General features: G+C 41.3%; 1 protein-coding gene across 2 annotated transcripts; it reads left to right on the forward strand.

The window, feature by feature from the left end:
• Window positions 1-407: 407 nt before the first annotated feature.
• On the forward strand, window positions 408-19,562 carry CWC15 (CWC15 spliceosome associated protein homolog). 2 transcript variants are annotated; one of them, XM_065642068.1, is made up of 7 exons: window positions 408-483; window positions 2,282-2,420; window positions 4,480-4,592; window positions 5,525-5,613; window positions 6,375-6,485; window positions 16,150-16,268; window positions 17,077-19,562. In XM_065642068.1, the coding sequence occupies exons 2-7, from the start codon at window positions 2,290-2,292 to the stop codon at window positions 17,204-17,206; spliced, it is 693 nt and encodes a 230-aa protein (XP_065498140.1). In that variant the 5' UTR covers window positions 408-483; window positions 2,282-2,289; the 3' UTR covers window positions 17,207-19,562. The 2 variants fall into 2 exon arrangements, with proteins under 2 accessions (XP_065498140.1, XP_065498148.1); XM_065642076.1 differs by lacking the exon at window positions 408-483 and adding an exon at window positions 486-504.
• The last annotated feature ends 5,245 nt before the right edge of the window (window positions 19,563-24,807 follow it).

Below are 24,807 nucleotides of genomic sequence, written 5' to 3' on the forward strand. Positions count from 1 at the left end.
AACGGCCCATCAGTGGCTCACCCCCGCAGGCTACAGCTATGGTTGCAGTGCGGCCCTCCCTCTCCGCCTGCCTGCGCCCCGGCTTCCCCTGCACGGCCTGCCGAGCGGGCCCTTCCCCGGGCAGGAGCAGCGCAGGGCCGCGGTCTGGTAGCACCTCAGGGCAAGGCCCTTCTCCAGGGCAACCGCGGCCCCGCAGGACGGGCGCCCTAAGCTCCCTGTTCCCAGCAGGACTAGGAGAGAAGGCCACCATTGCTACACGGGCAGCAACGCTGTCACCGCGCTCACTTCCGCCTCGGTAGCCATCATGGCGGACACGCTCCCTTCCCTCACGTGACATTCCTCCCAGGCCTCTCTATGGTAAGTCCTCCTTCGGCGGCGGCTTCCGCCGCGTCGTCTATGGCTCCCGCGCGGTGCCTTGTGGGTGCTTGGCGGAATTATGGTGGTGGGATAGGGCCTGGTTGCGCAGGGCGGGAGGAGGTCGTGGTGTGAGTACCCGGGGAGGCGGTGAGTGGGTGGGTTTGGTTGGGCTGCAGTGGGTCCCTGGGGCAGGGGTTGCCGTGGGGTCCCTACGTGGGCCCGGGGCACGAACGGGGCTCTGTGGGGAGCGCTCCTGAGGAGAACAGCGGAGGGTCGGGCTCCGGCGGGCAGGGCATGTAATGCCTCATGAAACGGTGCGGTCGTGCTTTATCTGATTCTTCAGCTGAACCCACAGGCTCCCCCATTACATGTAATTAACACAGATGAGTTCTGAGAGCAGGTGGCTCTGGCAGAGTGTGCTCCTTGCTGAGCTCCCGCTGACTGGCTCAGTGCGGCTGGAAAGTGTCAGCGGCCCTTGGTCAAGGAGCCCAGGCCGGTTATGCCTTAGTTACTGTCTCACTGCTGTTTAGAGATGTTCCTGCCCGGTAACTCTTTTTCTGAGCAGCAGTTCAGTGGCAGTAACTGTGTGCTGCCTGATGCGATGTTATTTTCAGTGGCAAATCTGTGTTAGGATTTTAAGATTGAAGTTGTGTTTTGTGATCTCATTAAAAATGAAACAATAACAAATAATGCAAGCAGAGCATAAATGACTTTCGTGTATCACAAAAGCATATGGAACAATACAAATTTTTTCTTCTGCTTTTTAATGTTCTTTAAAATGTTTTCTTGTCATCCTTTAACATCCAACCTTCTGGTTGGTAGGACAGCTGCCTTTGACTCGTGCCTTTATGTACCCCTGCAGATGTGTCTCTCTTACATCTTGTATGTATTTAGTCCGTGGTTAGTGGATGTGTGTGTCTTGCTGAAGCAGGAATGAACGTAGTTTCAGATACCAGATTTAAGATGGCCCAGCTTGATCCTACAGGGTATTTTCGGCATTGGTTGGCCATATTGAACTCTTGGCGCAGTGGTTTAGGATTGCAGGGTCTCCTGTCAGGCTGTGCTGAACACCATGTGTGCTGACAGGGTGTCTCTGTGGCTGAGGCTGGTCAGAGTCCATTTCACTCCTTTGCCACAGAAGAATTGATAGTAGTGACTTTGGGGATCAGCTGGTTCATTTTTAGGGTGTGCTGGTGCCATGTGAGTTCTTGTAGTTTCTAAATGAGAGCTGTTGAAAACTTCTGCATTTGTCTGAGCTTTGTTAATTGCACTTAATTTATCTAAGGGTAGTGCTGTTGGCCTTGTGCTACCAGGGAAACATTAATGCCAGCCATTCCAACAGTTTTGGTGGCCAGCAGGAGTGCTGCTCAGGCCGATCCCAAAGCATGGTGTTAAAGGCAGGGATGTGGCTCTACCTGAGGGTTGGAGCATTCACAGTCCATCATCTTAATCAGTATTTAATGATCAACACCACCCTAGGCATGCTATGGTCCGTGTCAGCCAGCATTTCTGGTGATGATACCTAGATACAGGTTGGGGAATAATAGAGGGGTCATTCCCAGTAGGCAGTAATTTCTGGCCATTGCTTTTCAGGTGGGAAAAGAGTTTAGTTATAAGAGTTGCCTTAAAGTTAGGAGATTGGCTCCTGGGCAGTTTTATTTACTTTATAAACAGAGTTTCACATTCTTCTTAGAGTCTATGTATCATCTTTCAAACATGTTGGAAAAGACTTTCTATTGAAAATCTGAATAGATTCTGTCAATAAAAAGCTGCTTAAATTTTGAGGATCATGTGGCAAGCAATAGTTGTTATTGTGTAGTGGGACTTGTAATTGCTGCTACAGTTTCAGGAACAGCATAGCTTCTGGTGAATGTCTTTCACTGTAAGTTGTAGTAACAACTGGTTTTTATCCTTGATCCTGTAGTAGTTAAAATGACGACAGCAGCGAGGCCAACATTTGAACCTGCAAGAGGAGGAAGAGGAAAAGGTGAAGGAGACTTAAGTCAGCTATCCAAACAGTATTCCAGCAGAGACCTTCCTTCTCATACTAAAATCAAATACAGGTTAGTATTGGGGTTTTTGGTCTTAAGGCTAAACAGCCTGGGAATGATTTTTTTTGTTGTGAGCAGGACTCTGAAATTTTTCTCAATAGGTGTTCCTGTTCCTGTGCTTGATGCTGAGCAGGCACTAGAGATTGTGCAGCAGCGTGGAATGAGTGTGCTGAAAGTGCAAGTCTCAAAAGCAGGCTTAAGAGATGAAATGCATTGCAAGTAATTGGAGAGGTTTCATTTTCTGGTATTTATTACTGCTTATGGTGACAAGGCATTTCAGGCAGTGCAGTGCAAAGAAAATCAATGAGAACAGTAGGAACTGACTGAGCTGTTGAGCATTGCTGTCACTTGCAGAGCAGAATGGGATGAGAGGAGTGAAGCTGAACATGTCTTAAAAGCAGGAAAACCATGTCATTCACTTGGCAAAGGACTGCTGGGGGAGAGCATTAAGAGAAGGCAGGAAAATCATGGAATAGCACTCAGGCGGTAGTACATATTGGAACAGCTGATGTTAAACACTGCAAGTGGTTCTTGCAGGTCCTGGGGGAATAAATTGCTTTAATCAGTGTGAAAGATAATGGGATTTTATAAATATTTTTCTCTGTTTGAAATGCATAGTAAATCTGCATTATTCTGTTGAAAGATGAACTGAAATCTGGAGTCAATGTGATATAGATACCCAGAATTTAAATGAAATGTGTCAGCCTAGAAATACTTTTTCATCTAGCTGATGTTACTCATGCCAGTGAAATTACTATTAAGGTTTTACATATGCAGGTTTTTGTGCAGGTGTTTAGCTTTTCATCTCCTCCCTCCTGCCACTTTGGTTTTGAAGAATACGTCTGGATAAGGGAGTTGGAGTGCTTTGGAGAATACCAAAATCAACAGCACAAAAAGTTGTCAAATGCATTTGGTTATTATGGGAAGAATTGCTGGTGGTTTGTTTTATTAAACAAAATGGGGTTTGGAACACCAGGCTGTTGCTTTGAAAGAAATGTGTGGGGACAAATATGTACAGGAATATAAAATGTATGTTTTAACAAATCCCTCCATGTGTGTGTGTGAGAACAAGATGGAGGGGGCATTATGTGTCTTCTGATACAAAGTTGTCTTTGTTAAATTGCCAAGGCTGCATCATTGCAGGAAAAGTTCAGTGTTTCGGTCCCACTCTGGTTTGCTTGAATGACACAGGGTTTGGGAAGGTTTTGCAGCTATATCAGGGATTCCAAGTTCAGGTTTTTAATTACAAAAGCAAATTAAATACTCCACCATAAAGACAGTCTGTGCACACAGTGTTTATAATGGCTCAAGTCTGGGTTTCTTCCAGGCACTTTTATATCCAGCACTGGGTTCACAGAAAGGTGAAAGGAACTGCTGCTTGTTTTTATTCGTTAGTTCTTCCCAAAATTTTCACAGAAAATTCAGTGCTCTATAGGTGGAATTTAGTATGATCCAAATGTAAATAGTCTGTTACTTTTGGCCAGCATGTGTTATATAAAAGAGGGAAAAAAGAGGTATTTGCAATATGTTTCACTAATGCTAGTGTTTTCCTTGTTCTCTCATTTTTTTTAATGGTCATGGGATATTATCTTGTATATCTCTTGGAGGAGAAAAGGCTTATGAAAAGTATGTTCTGGTCTAGGTCTTATCTGTAAGGCCGAGACTGTATCTACAGCAGCAACTTGGGATGGTAAAATGGCAAGGAAAGCTGACTGTTGTGCTGGTGGATGTCTGCTAGGGCACTGGGCTTGGACTGGTGGAAAAGATTGAGATGTAGCTACAAGAGGTAGATGTAGCCATTCTGGTTTTGCAGGAATTTATGTAGGGTCTTTAATTCATTTGAGAGCCACTGGAACGAGCATGTGTGTGGCATTTCGTGCCTGCGTGTGTGTAATGAACGCAGAGAAAGGAGCTGATGGTGAGAATAGAGAAACATACGTCTACACGGTAGACAGTTTTTATTATTTAAACTTACTTCTTCACTCCAGGATTTATTGACCTCCTTCAGAAAATTGCTCCCAGCTGCAGTCTATCAACTTCAGCTTTTCTTTCTCCTGTTATAATGTTTTAGGCAGGCGACTCAGGATGCTCCTGAAGAGGTGCGTAACCGTGATTTCAGAAGGGAGCTGGAGGAGAGAGAACGGGTTGCTGCAAGAGAAAAGAATAGAGACAGACCAACCAGAGGTAAAAACAAAGAAACAAAAAATCTTCATACATTTGTGTGGCATTGTTCTTACACAAAACTCAGTGTTGTAGGAAGTTTGCAGGTTGCAGACAGCATGTCATGAGAGGAGAATTTAGGGTATTGGTCTGATAGCTCAGAGCTGTTGACCTGCAAGGGTATGTCTGCTGGCTTCGTGCTAGCAAAAAATCTAGGCCAGCCAGTAGAAGAGCGTAAGCCATCATGCAGGCCAGCTGATACGGTGTGATTGTAACGAATTGGCAACCAGTGTGTGCAGCTAATAAAGGGCTTGGACAGGCGAGACAGGGAGGAGAAGGGGAATGACTCATCTGCTAGTGTTGCAGCACCAGTGTAACAATAAATCAATTTTTTAAAGTATGCAATTCTGTTCAGGTATGGTGAAGTGAAAACTAAAATGAATCAAAGGCGTGGTTTTTTGAGAAATAGTAATTTATAATATCAAGCTTGACAGAATTTAGATGCTTTAGGTTTAGGTATGAAACACGCGGAGGTACTGGGGGGCTTTCAAGTTCACAGACAAAAGCAGATGTGATTTGGACCAAACTGGCCAACAGTAATGCTCTGGTGTGGTCTCTGATGTGAACCCTCCGACTGGATATAAAGGATAAGGATATTTCTCCACAGCTTTTTCTTCTGCTGTTCTATGTTCTTGAAATAATGACTTCAAAATTCTTTTGGAGGTCAAATTGTAAGTTTAGGGATGTTATTGCCTCCCTTGAGGGTACCTACAAGGGAGAAATGAGCATGGGTATTAAGACTGAGAAGTGAGGAAAAAGTAAACATAAGCTTGTATCTCTTGCTCTAATGCAATCTTTGTGAAGATTTTTACTTTGTGACATTAGATGTCGTTAAATGAAGTGATTTAGTCACTTGTTTGTTTGTGTGGGTTTTTTTTTTTAACGTTATGCCATAGAACACACAACATCATCGTCTGTGTCTAAGAAGCCTCGGCTAGACCAGATTCCTGCAGCAAATCTTGATGCAGATGATCCGCTTACTGATGTATGTATCTCTTCTCTGTCTTCTTTCATTTTCCTGCCCTCAGGATTTGCTGTTAGTAGAATATTTACTTTTAGATCTGCTAAGGTTTTAAGACGGGTTTCAACATACCTTCCTCTTACAGTTACTGTACTATGGTGGAAGTCCAGAGTGGTTCAGAGGATTCCAGTCCATGTTATAATGGTGTTCTTGGAAAGCACAGAAAAACTAGGGAGCCGAAAATACCACTTAAAGTACAGGGAACGGGTGACCTTTTAGACTTGGTCAACTACTGGGTTAGTTAGAATTCCCCTAGGGTAGAACTGTTGAGGTACACTGACTGTCTGCATGAGTGATGGATTCTTGCTCTTGGCTTCTCTCCTCATGCTGACATCTGTGAATTAGGTCCAAGGCTTGACAGTAAGCTGAGATTTTTTTAATCCTATTGTATTTGGTCCCAACAATATTGGGTGGGATATTTGGACGTGCTGTTATAATGTCTTATGTTGAAGTGCTTAGAGAGTGATTGAGGACAGTCATCAGCTACATAGCATTTGAGTTATCAAAAATGAATTGCAGTCATCGAAAAAGCACAAACATATTTTTGTCTTGACTCTACCGTACAAGAGCAAATATACCATTTGTATTGTATTTGCTGCTCCTGCAAGCACACAAGTACTTCAGAAATCACCAGCAGCAAACTGCAGCCTTAGCTGGCCTGACCAGGGCTGGTTTTATTACATGAAATGATCGAGCTGCTTCTTGTTTCCATTTGTTGCTATTAGGAAGATGATGAGGATGAGGACTTGGAAGACAGTGATGATGATGACACTGCAGCTCTTCTGGCTGAACTGGAAAAAATCAAGAAAGAACGAGCTGAGGAACAGGCTCGAAAGGTAAAATCTCACCTATTAAAGAGTATCTGGGTTTTTTTTTGCAAACTGATGTTTATTAAAACTGGTGTGCCTTAAATACTTAGGATGAGTGAGAGCTGGTAAACACAGTAAGTGCCCTTCAGAACTCTTCTCAAGTAGAGTCTGATGGATTTGTTCTTCTATCTAATAACTATTGTCAATATTTTTTTCTTCAGTAGGCATACTTAACATTTTACTCTCTAAAACGTTTTGTTTGCTTTCCCAACACTTTGTAGAGGCATTGAGTTAAGGTAATCTCGCTTTTCATATGCAGGTCCTTCTCTGAAGACAGCCATCATACCAAACTATATAGTGGCATTAGTGAGCTACATACTATCCAGTGTAATTTCATTTGTTAACTAGCTTTTATGAAAAAAATATATTTATGAGATAAAAATGTGTGGGCTTTGATGCTTTTGCATATGGCTGCAAGTTTTATACAGTAGTCGCTCTTTCACAGCATTGGTGCTGTGTTGCTTTGGCAAGGAGCAACAGTTGTAACTCTAAGAAAACTATTTTCATTATACATGGGTGAGGTTTTTGAAAAATGCCTCCACAAAAGTTAATAATAATACAGCAGTCTTTTCGGAACTTGGAAAGTCAATGCACAGGTACCCTTCATACCTCCTTCTAATCTTTATCTTTACAGATAGAAACATTGTGGGGAGGGAAGTCCCTGTAGTTAGAAACTGTTTCCCCATCAGCAGGATCAAATCCTGTGCCATTGGCTCCCACCCCTCCTTAGTCTAAGAGAGATTGTTGGGATGGAGCACATTAGCAAAATCCCTGATTTGATGAACGGACTTCTAGGGACTGTTTCTGGGCATAGTCCTTGTCAAACTGGTCAGGACTTAGCATGAACTGTGCTGGCTCTACTGCTACACACTGCAGAGTCCGAGTATTTAATCTGCATGACTGAAATGCTCTGCCTCTCGTGGTGTGGCAGAAGTGATGGATATATGCAGAATTCCCTCCTCTGCTTTTACTAAGTGCATTCTTTTTTTTGAGTAGGGCTTAAATAGTTTTACTGCTTTTGAAAAATGTTGCATACTTCAGTTTGGGTAGTTTTCTAAGTTTTGCATGTTGTAGATCTTACATCAGTGTAAACAAAGCAACAAACAAGCAAACAAAACCCCCAAAACCAAAACAACCAACCATCCAAAAAAACCCACCAAAACCCAACCTTTGTATAAGGTGATCTGAGGAATCTTTGCTGCTGTGACAGTTTACTGGTTTGGTGCCTCTGCACTACTCCTAACTATCATAGCTTAACACACATGCCTGTGGTATCGTGTTTTTCACAAATGCTCTCCAGCAGACTCAGCTGGCAGTGAACAGGACGTAGCATCTAGCAGACACTAGGAACGGCTGGGAGAGAATTATGTTTTTAATGCTGTAGGCAGCCACGTAGTGCTTGACCACTCTTGGCTAACAATATAGAAATTTACTTTTAGAGTCAACAAGGCCCGTAAAACCAGTGAGCTCTGCAATTCTGGAATTAATTACTTTGGAAGGCTGTACCATTCTGCATTGGTGCAGAAATTGTGCTGTAGAAGACTGTTGATACTTGATTCTCCATCTTACCTATGAGTAGTAGTTCACATTAAAGTGCATCTGAAAGTGTCTCTCAGATATCTTTATCTAGGCATTCGAAGCACATCATGCAGCAATGAAATTGTGTTCTGCAGTAATAACATGGTGAAAATGACTTAAAAACACTGGCAACAATTCTTCTGTTTATTCCTGTGTGAAATGTGCTAAACTACAAATTAAGGGTAGCAATGTGTAGGAAAGACTTCAGCCGTTCTTGCACAGTGCTTGAAATGAAAGCTTTGATCTGTTTGGATTTTTCACTTTGCCTGATAGTTGAAATTATACATCCAGATTAAACAGCGTAACTTTTCACATTTCAGTGTAGAAAACTTGCATTTGGAAAATAATGGCTATGAATTTAAGCCCAGACAACCAAGTGCAAGGTTCTCTGTTGTGTGTAGAAAGCAGGAATGTTACAATCTCTGTTAAGTTCTTATTTTGTCACTAGAGGGTGCTAAAAGCTATCAAGTATTTAGTATAGCACTTGTTTTATTTTGCTGCCTATTAACTGGTATTATTTTTTACCTTCATGGATGTTCTCCTTCCCTAGAAGCAGAGTTTATTTTGTCCAATGCTGTGTGCATACTGAATACAGGCATGCACATTTGAAATGAATACATTTGTTTCTTCTTAAAAATAACTATCAGTTATTTATTTGCAACGGTGCACATGATTACACAGTTACCACCTACTCTGTTCATCCTTTCACTGGTCGGTGGCTGATCGCCGCTCTTAAAAATTGCCATCTTCGTTGATAGTGGGTACTCTACAGGCACTTTAAATTTTATTTTCTTGGATTTGAGAGTAGGAAACTAAGACTCTGTTGATGGAAAAAGTAAAAACTTAGGTGGGACGCAGCCTTGGAAAGAGTTTTTGGGCATAAGAGTCTCCTTAAAAAAGATCACTTATGTGTTGTTCTAGGGGTACAATCTGTTTAGATTATGACTTGTTTATCTGGCTTCGAAATAAGGCCTTACTGGCAAAGCATTTTATAGCCATTTTATATAAATCCCTTGTCCCTTCAGATATGTGGGAATTCCTATTATTATGTATTGCAAACCATAATTTAAACTTAATTTTGTAAGTAACCTTATGTTAGTCATCCAGCTGACTTGAGGATGGCAGCTCATGTAAAGTCTTAATTGTGTGGTCGCTGTTAGTCCTAATCCCCATACAGGGATGGTTTATTGCTGGAACTCTGCTGTCCCCAGTAGGCAGCGCGGGTAAACCCAGTGCCGAGGGAAGAGGACACTGTGGAGTGAGCGCCTGTTCACTCTTCTGCACATCGTGCTCAGATCTCTTTGTTGTTATACAAACAGATTAACGTGTCTCTGCATCTTCTTGGAAGGTACCAGGGTCTTAACAAGATGAAGCGAGTAAAATACAGTAATACATCCCAAATTTGTGCCATGTATACATTTTTTTCCTGATACTTTAGTTATTTTGATTTATTAAAATGCTAGCTCAATTATTTCTGAGACTTCATTTAAAGTAAGCTGTATTGTTGTTAACTGTTTTCACTTATCACTTCAGTGTCCAGCAATAAGTTGCCATGAAAGGACTCCTCCTCCTTTTAAAATGCATTTCTGGTGAGACAGCAGTTAAAAAACAAAATATGAGAATCTGCTTTTTTTCAGATCATCATGCTCTCTGTTAATTTCCCTTATGTGGTAATACCAATTTCCATAGAAATCCTCTAAATCTAATTTTGACAAATGTTAGTATTAAGAGATTCTAGCTTCCTTCACACTGATATTTCCCTTTAGCACATAGTGTGTCAGCCAAATAAGCAATTGCCGTCAAAGCTTGTTCTTTTCAAAACGCTTAAATTTCCTTGAAATTTCCTTTCCCTGTAGAAACGTTAAATAAATACTATTAATGTTTTAAAAACTGATTGAGCATGGGAGACTTTTCTCACGCCCTCCACAATTTTAATCTCACAGGTTGTTTCTAGTAGACTCTAAGCTGAGCAGGAAATTTTAGTTTTGAAAGCCATTTCTGTGGAATAATTCTGGGTCTGTCTGAAACTGCAAGTGCTTGGTCTGCTGTCTGTGTGAACTATCCATGGATCTGTTTCATGGAAACATTTCCATGTTCCAAATGCAGCATTACAATGCTCTTGGTTTTCCATTTTCAAGCACTTCCTTAAAAGGTAAATCGAAATAATTAAAACCAAACCTCAAACCAGTGAGCAGCTGAACGTATGTGTGCAGTTCCAGCAAAGCTATTTTAATATCCAGTCATTTTATGCTTATTTGAGAACAGACTTAAAAGTTCTTGGTTTGTTCTCTTACAGTTTTATCTAGCCAAGTATTTCTCTATAACTGAATATATATTATTTTACCAATGGTCAAAATAGATCTTAACTCTGTCCTGTGTTTTAGCCATGTCTTAGACTTTCAAATAAAACATTAGAAAATGAATCTTGATAGGTATCAACCTTTTCACTTAAATTTTAAGGGTCTAACTAAAACTAGAATATCCAATCAATGATTAGAAAGAATTTCAATAAAGAGGCAAAAGCAGATGGCAAAGTGTTTCTTCATTAAATGTTTGAGAAATGCTAGCAATATTTAACCCTTGCCAAGAAGTAATGATAATGCCCCCTCCCTTGTGGGCAAAATGACAACAAATCTGCGTATAGACACTGCAGTTGTGATTACTTCGTGCTTTTACTTTTTGAAGTTTCAATCAGTTATTTGAACTGCTGTATTGCATTGAGTTAGTAATTTGCATAGGATCAAAGAACTGGGATGGATCTCTGCATTATTGAGTTTTGTTCCCTGCTGCTAAAGGCAGCGCTGTCATAGTGTGTCATTCAAAAATTAGCATTTAAATAAGGTTATGTGATTTTTTTTGTGTGTGATTTTTTTTTTTTTTTTTTTTTCTCTCCAGCCTTCAATGAAATGTGCCTATTTCAGGTTTTATTTTCAGCTACTCAACATCTTTAATAACTGAGCAGGATAACTTACTTTAAAACAATGGAATAATTTCATGAGTTTCAGCACTTTCTGTAAAAGTAATCTTGCTCTGTGCAAAGGCTAGGAATTATACTAAAAAAAAAAATAACCATGGTAACAATAATGTTTTTCTTTCCTTTGCGGTCAGAAACAAATACGCCAAGGGACTGTTACTCTTACAGCAAGATAAGGAACAATTGTTTAGTTAAGGTTAGCATAGTTTTGTTCGCTTTCCTTTTTTTTTTTTTTTTCCCCCCAACTGTGATGCCACATGGTGAGTTCAGTGGTCCAGCGAAGGCTTTGAGATCTGATTGACAGAGCAGCATCTCCATCTGCTTCCTTGGGTACGGAACTCCCTCTGCCACTCCTGCCTTATTCCCCATGCCATGATATTCCTGTTCTTTTGCCTCTGCCTCTAACACGGTGGTTACAACGTGGTTGATGTCTGATGCGTCTCTGCAGGTGGTTGGTGTAACGTGCTGCCGTTGAAAAGCACAGTGCTGCTGTCTAGTGATGAAATAATCTGTAGCATGTTTTTTTGGCTAAAATGGCTCATGAAAAGAGTGATATACCTTGTGTTGCTGAACAGAAGGGCAGGCGAAGAGGCATTATTTCAGAAAGGGTGGAGTGAATAGAGATATATTCTTCTCCCCCTTAGGCTTTTCTTCTGTTGTGGCTTTGTTGTATCCATAGTGTTTTAGCTTAATACGCCTTTGTTCCAGCACACAAAAGAACAATGCGGGCTCTGAAGCAACCCGAGCTGCTTATTTTGCAAACAGCTGTGCTCGATCGTGCCTCAGAGGTGCGAAGCTCAGACAGCTTAGAAGGTTGTGTCTGGTCTGTTTGATTTGATACAACCCATGCTCCATCGCCTGGAGCGTCCCGGCTTGCAGTGGAGGAGTGGGCAGTGGAAGATTTATGTGGAAAATTCTGAAACATAATGAAAACCTTGTTTGGCTGGAAATGAAGGATTCTGCAGCTCTGGCCAAAATCGGTAACTTAGCTTAAGTGTAACTGTCAACTTTACACCACTGTGAGTTATGCCTAGTATTTTCTCCGTGTCATGTCTCTAAGATACAAAATTTAATAAATTACCTTTTTTTTTTTTGATCATTACTATGTTCTTTGGGAGGTTTTAGTGAATCTAAATAATACAAAAAACTTCCAAGACTAGTCTTTAGAATTAGCCTGCTTCTTAAAACTTGTCGTGAAATGTCTCCTGATGTAGAATGACTGAATTCCATAAATAAATTACCACGCACACCAGATATTCTTTGTAAAGTGACTAAAACTGACAGTGTCTTACTCAACAGCTTGGTCCCCTGTTTGCTTTCAGCTCCTAATCTTTGGTGACAAAGATGAGCGTTGCGGTTTGTTACTACGTCCAGTTGTGCTCTCTCTGAAGGTCTGAAAGACAGCAGAGTTGTTTCCGAACAGAGCTGAGACGCAGCCAAGGGTCGCACAAAGTGCCCCGGGGCTCTGCAGCATCTCTTACTGTGAACAGGGAAAATCAGCCACTGAAAATAAGGTGCATGGATTCTCTGTTGCTGTTGTCAATATAAAAGAATGTTTGGCAGTTTCTGTTAGTGTTGTGTTCGTAATTGGTTTTAGTCACTTAATAGGTGCAAAAGCAAAAGGTAATAATTTGAAATTTCCAAGGTTGTCCCTACCGTTAGAAGAAATTAAACATAATTTTTGCTATCCTCCAGTCCTCTGGAATTGTAATTGACTTGAGTCAGTGTAGTTTTTTGCTACTGATTTGCAGTTTTAGATAGGATCCAGTTGAGCTTGAAATGCCAAGTTGTTGGGGTCCATGTGCAAGTTACGTGTCCCCGCTTGTGTGGAGGTGCAGTCAGTAGAGCCCGGAGTGTGGCTGAGCAGTTGTCTGTGTAATTTAGTGTGAGCAGAAAAGCTATCTTGACTCCTTATCGTACTCTTTAGATCTCTGCTGAGATGTGAGCTCAGATGCTCACGAGCAGATACGTGGGTGTAGGTGTCTTAATCTGGTGCTAAATCCTGCTCTTAGTCTTATACGACTGCTTGTAGTGTAACACTTCATAGAAGTGTTATTTCAATTTTGTTTGGTTTTATTTTTTTTAATCACCACCTTTTAACACTTCAGCCTGATAATACTTTTTTCGTTATCAGAAAGCAAACTATGTCAGGCTAATTGAGGTTTAAGGGTTATGCAAAGCAGATAAAAGTTAGGATGATGCCTCACATGCCTTCTTAAAATCTTATTAAGAAAAACTAAATGTGCCTCTGTGTAATAAGAACGCTGGAGTAGTTACTGTATCCATATTTTTTATGATTCTTAATATTGGCTTTATTTTCTAATAGTGATTCAAATAACTAAGTGCTTTTCACTTCTCTTCATGCATGGTAGAGAATGCTGGAACAATCAGCTTTTTAGGGGGTGTTGAGATTAAGTCTGAAATGGGACAAGCGGGGAAAAGAACTGTAATTCCCATCCCCCCCAAAAGATACTGACTGATTCCAGTGGGCTCTTCAACACTGAATAAACGCTGTGTGTGGAGTGCATGTTAGTTCTGTAATTGTCAGTGGTGTGTGGATGCATTTTCACACATCATAAAAAAAGCCAGCATAAGATATTTACGTGTGCCCCAAATAAAGCGGTGCATGTTGCACAGGTTCAGTAACTCTGGATCATGGCCAAGGTTCATGCCTTAGAACTCTGAGGGCAGGATTGTGCCATGCTCTGCGTGCCACCTTCAGCACAGTCTCCCTGGAGCTCAGCTCTAAAATGGAAAACTGTTCACAGAGAGAGGACATGGATGAAGTTCTCTCTACAGTAGCATTTGTCAAGAGGGGAGTATTTCTTAAAATGCTCTTACTAGTGCTATCTTCTCTTGAGTATAGTCCAGTATTAATTTTTTGGTTTGTAGCATTCTTACTTGCTTTTAAGATTTGTCCCAGAGCTCTTGCTTTTTCAAAGTCTCACTTCAAATGAAGCGTCGGACATTAAATTTGATGAGGCAGAGCCCACCTGATGTGGACAACACACAGAACGCTTCACTGCTTGCATCCTGTTGTAAATTTGCCTGATGGGCTTGAACAGAATCTGGTCACCTCGTGGGAGGCACCTGAAAATCAATTCTTCTTTTCTTTGTACCAGTATTGTAGGTTTTGCTTAGTTTCAAATCAGTGCTTTGCATGCAGGTGCTGTACGTAGTCTGAGGGGTGCTTGACTTCTGATGGGAACACACGACACAGACTGTAGTAAATTGGATTTCAGTGCCACTGGCTCCTTCGTGTTATAAGGGAAGAAGATGGTAAATCGGAGGTTGGCAGACTGTGAAGAAGCAGCCGCGTATATTTCTTGTCTGTAATCCACAGAGGAAAGAAATGTAGAATTTGAATTTGTATTTCTAATATGGGAGAAATTGGTGTTCCATATAAAATATTTTTGCTCTCTGTGTTTCCTCGTTCACTGGGATGGTGATAACGCCTGAAGTTGGCATGCAAATATTGGATTCAGAGCTGTGCTTGAAAATGCAAAACTTTAGTTTATTTATGTTAATAACTTTTAACTGCTGCAGTTTGCGTTGAAGCTCCATGGATACAGCAGCAAGGGCAAATTTTGCCCATGCACATGTTTTAATGAGGGTGTTATGGGGCTTGTCCTGAAGCTGTGCCATGCTTTTAAGCAATATGCCCTTTTGGGGAGTTTTTCTCATCCCACTGGCAATTAATTGCAGCTGGTTCTAAATTTTATTTGTGAGAAGCAGTGTAATGGTAGGTGTTTTTTCATAAGTAACACTCGGGTAGATTTTGAAAGGTAAAAATCTTTACCAGTGATCCTACACCATCTAGTATTCATATGTCTGTGAAGCTGGTATTGTTCCTAAGAGGGCTGAGATGTTCTATAGGAATACTTCACATACCTGATCAGTCCAATTGAAAAACATTGTAAATTGTAGATAGTTTTAGTAATGTCTCACTTAGTATTGATTAAATGTTTGAAGCTAGAGAACTCTGGCTAGCATCAGAGTTCCAGTTTAGCACTTAAACCTTGTAAAGGCTGTCATCAATAAGAACATTCCCTCTTTAGGGATCCCACAGCAGCCCTCAGCCATTAATTTATCTCCAGTTTTGAAAAAAAAACCAAAACCAACCTTGTGATCTCTTTGTCTTTAGTTTATATAATTTTTAAAAGCCAGAGTTTGAGTCTTCTGCAGTGCTAATGAGACTTGAGTGCATTTTTTTAACCAGAATGTCTTCAGACAATGCTTCAGCATACAGGGAGTGGGAGACCTAATTAGTCATTGAAATTAAATATTTTTTTTTTCCTTCTGGTACTTTCATCAAAGAACAATCTTAGCAATATAATACATTTGAAAGGTTGTGGAAAAATATGATGATGTAAAAAGAATATTGCATATTCATTTTGAAGTCGGGGCACATTTAAGTCACTAAATATATTAATACAGCTTGGAACCGTGGGCAGTGAAACCTACTTTGTGTTGCTTGTAGTGCAGTGCTTGATTGGGGCTTGAGTTCCGTGCTTTTGACAGTACAAGGAGAAGAGAATTTTTCTGATCACCAGTACTGAAACTCTTAAATAGTCTTATGACGTCCTCTGCTCAGTTTCATCTTAAATTCCTCAATGTTCTTTTTTAACTGGTCCTTAGAGAAGTTGTAGTTGTAAAATCCAAGCAGATTGCGGAAGATGGCAGAAAAGTTTCAACATGCTGTAAGGTTTTCCACCTAATAAATATTGTATAATGTATTTTCCTTATCCTCATGAAAAAAGAGAATCTTTTAATCTGTATACAATTTTTGATACAATAACTATGTAAATGGTAAAGCCAGAACTTAACTGAATGTTTGATAGAACATCAGAGGTAAGGAGAGCAGATATGAATGTTGCTAGATTGACAGTTTATTAGCAATGTTAAGCTCTTTAGAGTATCTCTGCTTCTATCCTTATTCTACTCAAGTGTCAAATGCTCTGAAATGTCTGAGCTAGGAATTAGAGCTCTGTCTGTGTGGGTGTTTGCAGCTAAAGGATGTTTACCAACTAGATGAGAAAAGTGGCCTAGAAAAGTAATATATCCATTTCTGGTACTCAGGAACAAGAACAAAAGGCTGAAGAAGAACGAATTCGGATGGAGAACATCCTGAGCGGTAACCCCCTGCTGAACCTCACCGGCCCCGCGCAGCCTCAGGCAAACTTCAAAGTGAAGAGGAGGTACCGTGCAATCTGTCCTGAGATACCCGCCTTGCTCCCCCGTGTCACTCAGTCTGAAAATGTCATCCCTGCCACTGGGTTTTATTTCCTTCCTTGGATCTTGTCACAAGCCATAGAACGTAGAATCGGGATATTCATGCACGTAGTGATTGTCTGAACAAATCATCCTTCTACTTTGTGCTGAAAAAGGAGAGAGAGATGGAGAATTGTGCTTGTCTGATATTGTCCATAATGATACAAAAAATAACAGGACTAAAGTTCCTCAAGAAAATTGATGAAATCCTCCCATTTAAAATCTGGCTGGTTTGGTGTTTGTTTGTTTGAGGGTTTTTGTTTGTTTGGTTTTGTTTGTTTGGTTTTGGTTGGTTGGTTTTGGTTGGTTGGTTTTGGTTGTTTGTTTTGTTTGTGTGGGTTTTTTTTTGTTTTAGTGCAACTACAATTAATAAGTAACAGCCTTCTTCTGAATACAATTTTTGTTTGCAGATATCCCAGTTACTGTTGTGTTTATCAAAATTAGGGCTACTAGACCCAAGGGTTTTTTCTGCCCTATTCAAATGGTCATTATTTTCTGTAAAGATAAATTAGCCTTTAATCTACTGATACTCATCTCACTTCTAACTCAGGAGCATGTAGGAGGTGGCTTAGATTACAAAAATAGATCCTTTTTTCTTAAAGTCTAAAATCAAATGATAATGAGTATTTGTTCTTAGCACATCTAAACAGGAAGGCCCAACTTCATTTATATACTTTTGTAAATTGCACATAATTTTCATACAAACTTACTGAAGCTGAACATTTTTATTTTCAGATGGGACGATGATGTTGTCTTCAAGAATTGTGCCAAGGGGATAGACGAAACAAAAAAGGACAAAAGATTTGTGAATGATACTCTGCGATCAGAATTTCACAAAAAGTTCATGGAAAAATATATCAAGTAGTGCAGTTTTGTGTGTGGTGGTGCTGAAGGACTTGGAAGGTCATGGCTTCTCAGAATTCATGGCTGAACACTTGGTCCTGAATTCCCAAATGCTTTTCCAAGATCATCAACAGCTTCATAATTAGTAATTGCTATGTGTCTGGAGTTTTTATTCCTGCAGTATGTTTTTCTTTTCAGTTTCGATTAAGTCATTTTGTTTCATGAATGTTTTTCCGTTTGTGTGCTTTTACTGGCCACCTTGTAAATGGTAGAAGAGAGTAGTTGGTTTACAATAAATACTTCAAATTGTTTAAATTGCTCTCCAAATCAACCTGTATTTGTACTGAGGGTGGTTTGTAGCTTATGCAACTTACAGAAATGTCAGTATTATCAAAGATGGGGAGCAGCTGAGTATGATAGGCAGTGTGAACTGGAAAGAGCTATGTTTCTGTCGCAAACTGGACTTTCTCTTAATGGCTAGTTAGAAACTGAGTTAATAATCTTCCTCTTTTTTAGTTTCTTCTTGCTGTCAACCAAGTTGTGGTTTGTTGGGGTAGCTCTGAGTTCTTAGCAGCCCTGCTCTCTGGGCTCTCTTGGCTCAGCACCCCTGGGGTGACTCAACATAACACTTGGGGGAACATTGAGAGGAAAATGCTCTGTGGAACTGTGGGGTTCTTTTCTTCCTCAAACCATGTCAGTGCTGGATCCTGTGGCTGCCAGCCCAGTCTGCGTGTGCGTGACTCCGTAGTAAAAGTGCTGTCAGAAACTTCCCAGCGAGTGTTTTTATTAAACAAGTGATCTCCTCAAGATACTGTAGTTTACTTTGTTTACTTCTTAAATGTTGATTTTTACACTTAGTAGGACAATATAAAATATGAATGACTGAAAAAAATCTCAGTTGTGAAGGAAATTTTTTTTCCGAGAGCTTCATCAAGTGGTGTGCTGGGTATGAACCTGACACTTGCAAAATGTAGGAGTTACCTCTCTACCTAGAAGGCTACAGTGGCAGAACTCAGATGTGTTTATGTAAAATTCTTGCCCTTTTCCTTGCCTATGTTGTGCTCAGTCTAGTTCATTCTTACAGACACGGTTTCATGGTAATATTATTTTCAAGCTCTTAATTTGAAAATATATATGGTCTTCTTTTTAAGAAAGTAAATGTACAGCACAATGTTTTAGATTTTTGTTGGGCATCACTCTAGTATCCTGAAAAGCTTTGAATAGCTTTAGCTGTGTTTTCCACCCTTTCATTAAGCTATGTATAGTGTACTGATGCCAGCAGCTAATACCCATATTTACTCAGAAGTGAGATTTTCAGCATGCTTAAAGTCATGTGTGCTCCTACAGCTCCTGGAGGAATATGTGTTTGTGTTACTTCTGCAATCGGCCTCAATGATTGTAATGATTCTTGGGAAGAAGAGAAATGGGCGTAGTTTGTAATTCTCTCTCTTTAAGTTAAAGCTACAAAAATCTTGGTATATAGACAACGTATTTAGAAGGAGAAAAAAAGAAAGTTAAGAGCTGTTCTTGTCAGGGTCTGGCAGTGGGGACGCCAACTGCTGCTTTAGCTCTGACCTAACAGCATGGTTGTCATGGCAGCGACAAAAAATACATTGGTCTTGCAGTATTTCAAGATAGAATCACTGTGCCAGAGTGAGCAAGTGAGCATTGTGTTTTATTGGAGGAGGGGAGACCACCGAAACTGCAGTTCAATGCCTTCGTGGAAATCATAATTGCATAATGCCATCATTTGTGAAGTGATGTAACTCCCTTCTTAGAGAAGGTGATACCTTTAAGAAGCCAGATGGCTGCAGTTGGATGAGGTTGTCTTCAGCTGTGCAGACTGTTGTTCTCCACACCTGCAGGATGGTCCCTTTCTTAAACTTCGCATGATGCATAGGTGTGCTCGGTCATTTCTTCCAGCAGCGTTCTCCCTCCCTGGTTCTGCAGATGGAGCTGTAGGGACCATATAGCTCCAGGCTGCCGCTTTATGTGAGGGTTTTAGTTGACGTTGTTGAGCTCAACCACAGAATTTGCACATCGTGTCTCTAACCTCCCCCTCAAAGATTTTGTATTTCATCCTGCTGCAGTGTAAGCTCACCCACAGTCTTTGGGACTCAGCAACACATGAACGCAATTTGATAATTAAGGAACCTCAAGCCTTATCTCTTGGTGGGTTTGTCTTATTAACTACTGAATTTTCTTCACCAGTACAGGAAAACTAAAGCGCTCTGTGCTTTTTGTCAGGGAAAGAGCACTGTGCTTTCAGTATTGATGCTGTACTGATGTTTAATTTTATGCTGTGCTTCTTGTATTCATATAGGAAAAGATAAGCAGATAATTTGTTTTTGTAAAACTGCTGTCTGACTCTGAGTTCATTAAAAAACAAACAAAAAAAATCGGACTGTGATGTTCTGCACTTCTGCTCCCAGCATAGGGTTTTTTTCCAGGAATCTCTGTTCATGATGACAGATAACTTTCAACGAAGGCAGTGGAGCTGGGAAGGCAGCTGTTCAGGGGGTGAAGTGGAAGAAAGCTGACATTTGGCACTTCAAGGAATGTAGTATTTTATAGTTCCCTGCAATCAGGATTGTTTAATCCTGTGTTTTTGCAAGCAACACCTGAACTCACTCTAAGTGGTGGCTTGAAACAAAGCCCCTTGCTTTATGAATGACTTGCCCCTTGCTCATGGCTATGTTTGATGTAGCATTAGAACTGAAAACCCAAATCTATTCCCCATAGGGACTGACAGTTAAACTTCTAAGGTTTTTTTTAAAAGCCTTGTCTTTCAAAATTTTTCTTGGAATATGTTTTATAATTCTACAGGGATTAATAGTACGAGGAATAAAGCTTAATGACTGTCCTGCAGCTGGAAATAATTGTGCTGTGAGTATACAGGGTTCTAAAATGTTTAGCACCTATTTGTCTTCCTTAAGTAGATGTCTGAATTAAAGGCTTCATATTGCAACCAGCAAAATTATGTGCATTTTTCAGGATTCCAGGTAGTCATAGGTAGCATGTAGGCATTCTATTAATGCCTGGAAGGAGATATGTGTGTGTGTGTATGTGTGTGTATATATATATTATTTTTTTTAATTTAAAAAAACCCAACCTTTTTGGTGAGTTCCAGTTTCTCTGTTAGCTTGGATTTTGTTTGAAATCAGATTCCAGTGCAGAGGTGATCTGGTACTTGGGCTATTTATCTCTGAGTCTCTCATAGGCAGCCCAGCTGGTGCCTGCTGTGGTGACAACCGGTGTCTCCTTTCAGCCATACGTGGGATTGGCCCCCATCCAGCTGCTGAAATTGCTCTCTGCTTCTTTCCTACAACTACAAATACATTGAGGTCTTTCACGCTGAAAGCAAGATCTGAGCGTGGGGTCAAAGCATCAAATAGACAGGGGATGTTGCTAGAAGCGCTTCACTTCAAAGCAAGGTCTGTAGGATTCAAGCCTTGAAGGGATGTGCTGATGCTCAGAAAGTGCTTCAGGCTCAAGTGTTTATTCATATCTGCAGTTGCCTGAAGCCTTAATTCTCTTCTAAGGAAAGTCAGAATCATATGTAGGGGCTTCTCTGATTTTCTTTCTTTCTCTGCGCCCACTGCTCTGCAATACAGATTCAGGGGGAGGGAAAGAAAATACCCACAGAAATGTTTCCATCTATGGAAGTCCTCCTTCCATCTCCTGTCAGCTTTTTGATTGAAGTTTAGCTAGTTGTTGGTCAAGATCAAAACTTCTGCCAAATTTTGTCTTGCTTATTTGGGAAATAAATTTTGGGATGCTTTTTCCAAAGAAATAAAGTCAATGTTGTGTTGGAAGTTCAGCTACTTTTTCCATAGTAGGCAGACTGACATATTATCATATTTAGCTTCATTACCATCCTTTATGTCCCCCAAGGTATGGGTCAAGCAGAGCATCAATAGGCACGTTTGGAAAAGTCATGTTTCCTAAAGGCTCTTCTGAGCTCTTTTTCTTGGATTGAGGATAAGCTGAAAGAAGAATGCTGTTCCCATAGGTGTCCAAGTCACTCATTTAAAACAAAAAACCCCTGAATTATTATGTTCTTCAATCACAGATATATTTTACTGTTGTGCTGCTTTAACTGAGATCATACAGTTTGGCTATTAGGAAGTTCAGCGTTGACTTTTTCTTTTCCAAGGGGGACATATCATGGAATGTAACTGAAGAAGAATGACCATGATATTGTGACTAGCAGGGAAATAAGATTGAAAATTAAGTAGTGACTGTGTCTAGTTCTTAAATTGCTTCAGTTCAAAGGGTTGGAATATACCTAGGGGATATGATGAAAGTAATGAAAGTGTGTATGTACAGTATGCAGATCTTTTCCCCCTTTGTAGCCTCTGACCAGCAGTTCAGAAGCAGAAGCTCAGTGTCGCTGATCATATCAACATTTTATCTTTCAAGTGGGAATTATGGCTTTGTGATTTAAGAAAAATACAAAATTGCTGGGAATGATAATTTTCCTAGTGCAGCTCTAGCCAGAAGGAAGAGTCATCTAGATCTAAACAAATTGTATCTCCTAATCCAAATCCCAATTTGGCACCAAGCCCAAGAAATACCTTCTGAAGTGGAAGGAAGTACAGGAGGTGGAAAAATGAGACAGAGGAAGCTGGTAAGTCTGGTTGCTCTCTGTTGAAATTGGTAGAATCTGGGTAGGAAAAGAAGATGATTTCTAAATTGCGCTGTAATAGAGTTTTATAGCTGGCAACGGGGATCTGATAGATTCTATGCACATGGGGACTGTAAAGCCGGCTGTATTCTGAGCACCCTGAATGCTCAGAAGTTTGGGCTCTTTTCTTAGCAACACTCCTGTGAAGAAGTTGGGCTATTTCTTTATTTTTGAACAGAGTTATTTCCAGTGGGTGGGATTTCAAGTGGATTTTCCAGGAGAAAAGGGTTGTTTTCCCTGCACTGGGAGAACAAGTTGTAAATTCGAGCTGGGTAAGGGTGGAGAAGTTGGTCTGCTTGCTTTCAGATGGAGTCCCCTGGGGTTGATCTCTTGTCCTTTGGGGTGGCTTGGTTGAACTTGGTGGCACACGAGTTGTTGGGATCGGTGGGGCACGTGGATGGTTCGCTCTGCTGAAGCATCAATCTCTGAACCACCGCTTGGGTGGATGGTTGAATCCTAGCACTGAACTTTTGGATATTGTTGTTGCAGGATAAATTAACTTTCTGAAAGAAAAGTCTGTTCTGACTGAAATCCCCATGAATCCTCACTCTGGTGTGCGTGCATCCTAGATGTCTTGTGTTCACGTGCCCCAGGTTGGAGCCCCAGATGCGTTGTCGTGGTGAGACGAGAACAACTCAGAGTTCTGTGGATGTTCTTGCTGAATTTGTCCTCCTGGTGCAGACTAACGTCACGAAATGTCACGGTCCCTTTGAGGTCAGGATAACAAGGGGCTTGAACACCTCCAGTTGTGTCACCCAATTCAGGACCTGGTTTGCAAAGGCTGATACTCCTGTGTGCTGTTTCCAGCCCTCAAGCTTAGCGTGTGATAGTCTGGTCTCCTGCCTTTCTCTGCAGAGTTGCAGCTGGAGGCTGCTCTGAAGCCAGGTGGCAATGGAGGCTGTCAACACCGCAGAAGAGCAGAAAAAGTTGGGGTCCTGTTGTGTTTCTTTCTTCTGAGGAAGTGAACTGTCACTTGCACCTCTTAAAGCACTCTGTTAAACCAGCTTTCCCCAGCAAAACCTGCTCCCTCGAGCAATATGTGGATTGATCACATTTCTTACTACAAGACTTTTTTTGGGCAGTGCTGCAAAGATGGTGAATGTTTTGATTTATTTTACATGATACTTCAGTGGAACATCTTTCCAGTATAAAACTTTTAGGGTTCAATTCCTTTCAGCTGGAGGCACAGATAAGCTCATGGTAACAACAATGAATCGTGTTTTCTGAGAGCTTTAGAAATTATTCGTAGATGTTGTAATCTATAGCTGGTTTATGCCCACCTCCTCTTTTAATTTATGCGTGCTATTCAAACACCGGCTTTTAAAAAATGTATATTCTCTCTTTCAATGCAGACAGTGAGAGAATGAATAATTTTAGAAAACTCCAGAGCCAAAGAATTTTTTAAAAAGGCAAATTAAAGTCCTTCTTTATGTAATACCCCTTTCTGCCATTTATTCCAATAAAGAATAAAAGCAAGATGGTGTTATGTAGGCGTTAGAGCAGGGAATGGTAATCAGGACTCCAGAGTCTATTTCCAGCCACTAACTGAGGATGGTGGCCTGGTTTTCATTCCCCTTGATGGACTTATGCTGCAGAACTTGTTATGTTAGTGGAGTCAGGCATGAAGCTAAGGGGTGAAGCAATGATTTCAGCCCTACTCTGAGATGTGAGGAAAGCAAGGTTCGGTTTTTTGCTCTGCTGCAGTTTGTGTGAATTTGCAGGAGCGGCTCAGGTGTGTAAACCCTTCCTGTCCGAACCCTGGATCCAAGCAGGAGCAGCGTGCTGGCATCCCAGCTCTGCCTGGCTCCCTTCCCGCTGAATCATTGTCATAGGATCGTTTGGGTTGGAAGGAACCTTCAAAGTTCATCCAGTCCAACTCTTGCCATGAGCAGGGACATCTTCACCCAGATCAGGTTGCTCAGAGCCCCGTCCAGCCTGGCCTTGAATGTCTCCAGGACTGGGGCATCCACCACCTCTTTGGGCAACCTGGGCCAGGGTTTCACCACCCTCAGTGTATAAAATTTCTTCCTTTTGTCTAAAGGGGCTGCATCTTCACCCTGCAGTGCTGAACCATGGGGAACAAGGCAAGGACCCACCTTAGAGCATCGGATGCCCTCAGTGGCCACAACAGAGGCACAGGAGGTCTGAATTACTCTTTCTTGAGGTATGGGGTAGAGGGAGAATCACAGAATGTTAGGGATTGGAAGGGACCTCAAAAGATCATCTAGTCCAATCCCCCCGCTGGAGCAGGAACACCCAGATGAGGTTACACAGGAAGGTGTCCAGGTGGGTTTGAATGTCTCCAGAGAAGGAGACTCCACAACCTCCCTGGGCAGCCTGTTCCAGTGTCTGTCACCCTCACTGAGAAGAAGTTTCTTCTCATATTTAAGTGGAACCTCTTGTGTTCCAGTTTGCACCCATTACCCCTTGTCCTATTGTTCATTGTCACTGAGAAGAGCCTGGCTCCATCCTCGTGACACCCACCTTTTATAAACATTGATGAGGTCACCCCTCAATCTCCTCTTTTCCAAGCTAAAGAGCCCCAGCTCCCTCAGCCTTTCCTCATAAGGGAGATGCTCCACTCCCTTAATCATCTTCGTGGCGCTGCGCTGGACTCTCTCCAGCAGTTCCCTGTCCTTCTTGAACTGAGGGGCCCAGAACTGGACACAATATTCCAGATGAGGTCTCACCAGGGCAGAGTAGAGGGGAAGGAGAACCTCTCTCAACCTACTAACCACCCCCCTTCTAATACACCCCAGGATGCCATTGGCCTTCTTGGCCACAAGGGCCCAGTGCTGGCTCATGGTCATCCTGCTGTCCACCAGGACCCCCAGGTCCCTTTCCCCTACACTGCTCTCTAACAGGTTGTTCCCCAACCTATACTGGAACCTGGGGTTTTTCCTGCCCAGATGCAAGACTCTACACTTGCCCTTGTT

This window comes from Caloenas nicobarica, chromosome 1 (assembly GCF_036013445.1).
Source record: "Caloenas nicobarica isolate bCalNic1 chromosome 1, bCalNic1.hap1, whole genome shotgun sequence".
Classification (NCBI taxonomy): domain Eukaryota; kingdom Metazoa; phylum Chordata; class Aves; order Columbiformes; family Columbidae; genus Caloenas; species Caloenas nicobarica.

What these genes read in the sequence shown, in the direction of transcription:
- CWC15 (XM_065642068.1), top strand. Translation starts at nt 2,290, where the DNA reads ATGACGACAGCAGCGAGGCCAACATTTGAACCTGCAAGAGGAGGAAGA. An exon ending in CATACTAAAATCAAATACAG is followed by an intron (nt 2,421 to 4,479) that starts GTTAGTATTGGG and finishes ATAATGTTTTAG; the next exon opens with GCAGGCGACTCAGGATGCTC. An exon ending in CTGAGGAACAGGCTCGAAAG is followed by an intron (nt 6,486 to 16,149) that starts GTAAAATCTCAC and finishes TCTGGTACTCAG; the next exon opens with GAACAAGAACAAAAGGCTGA.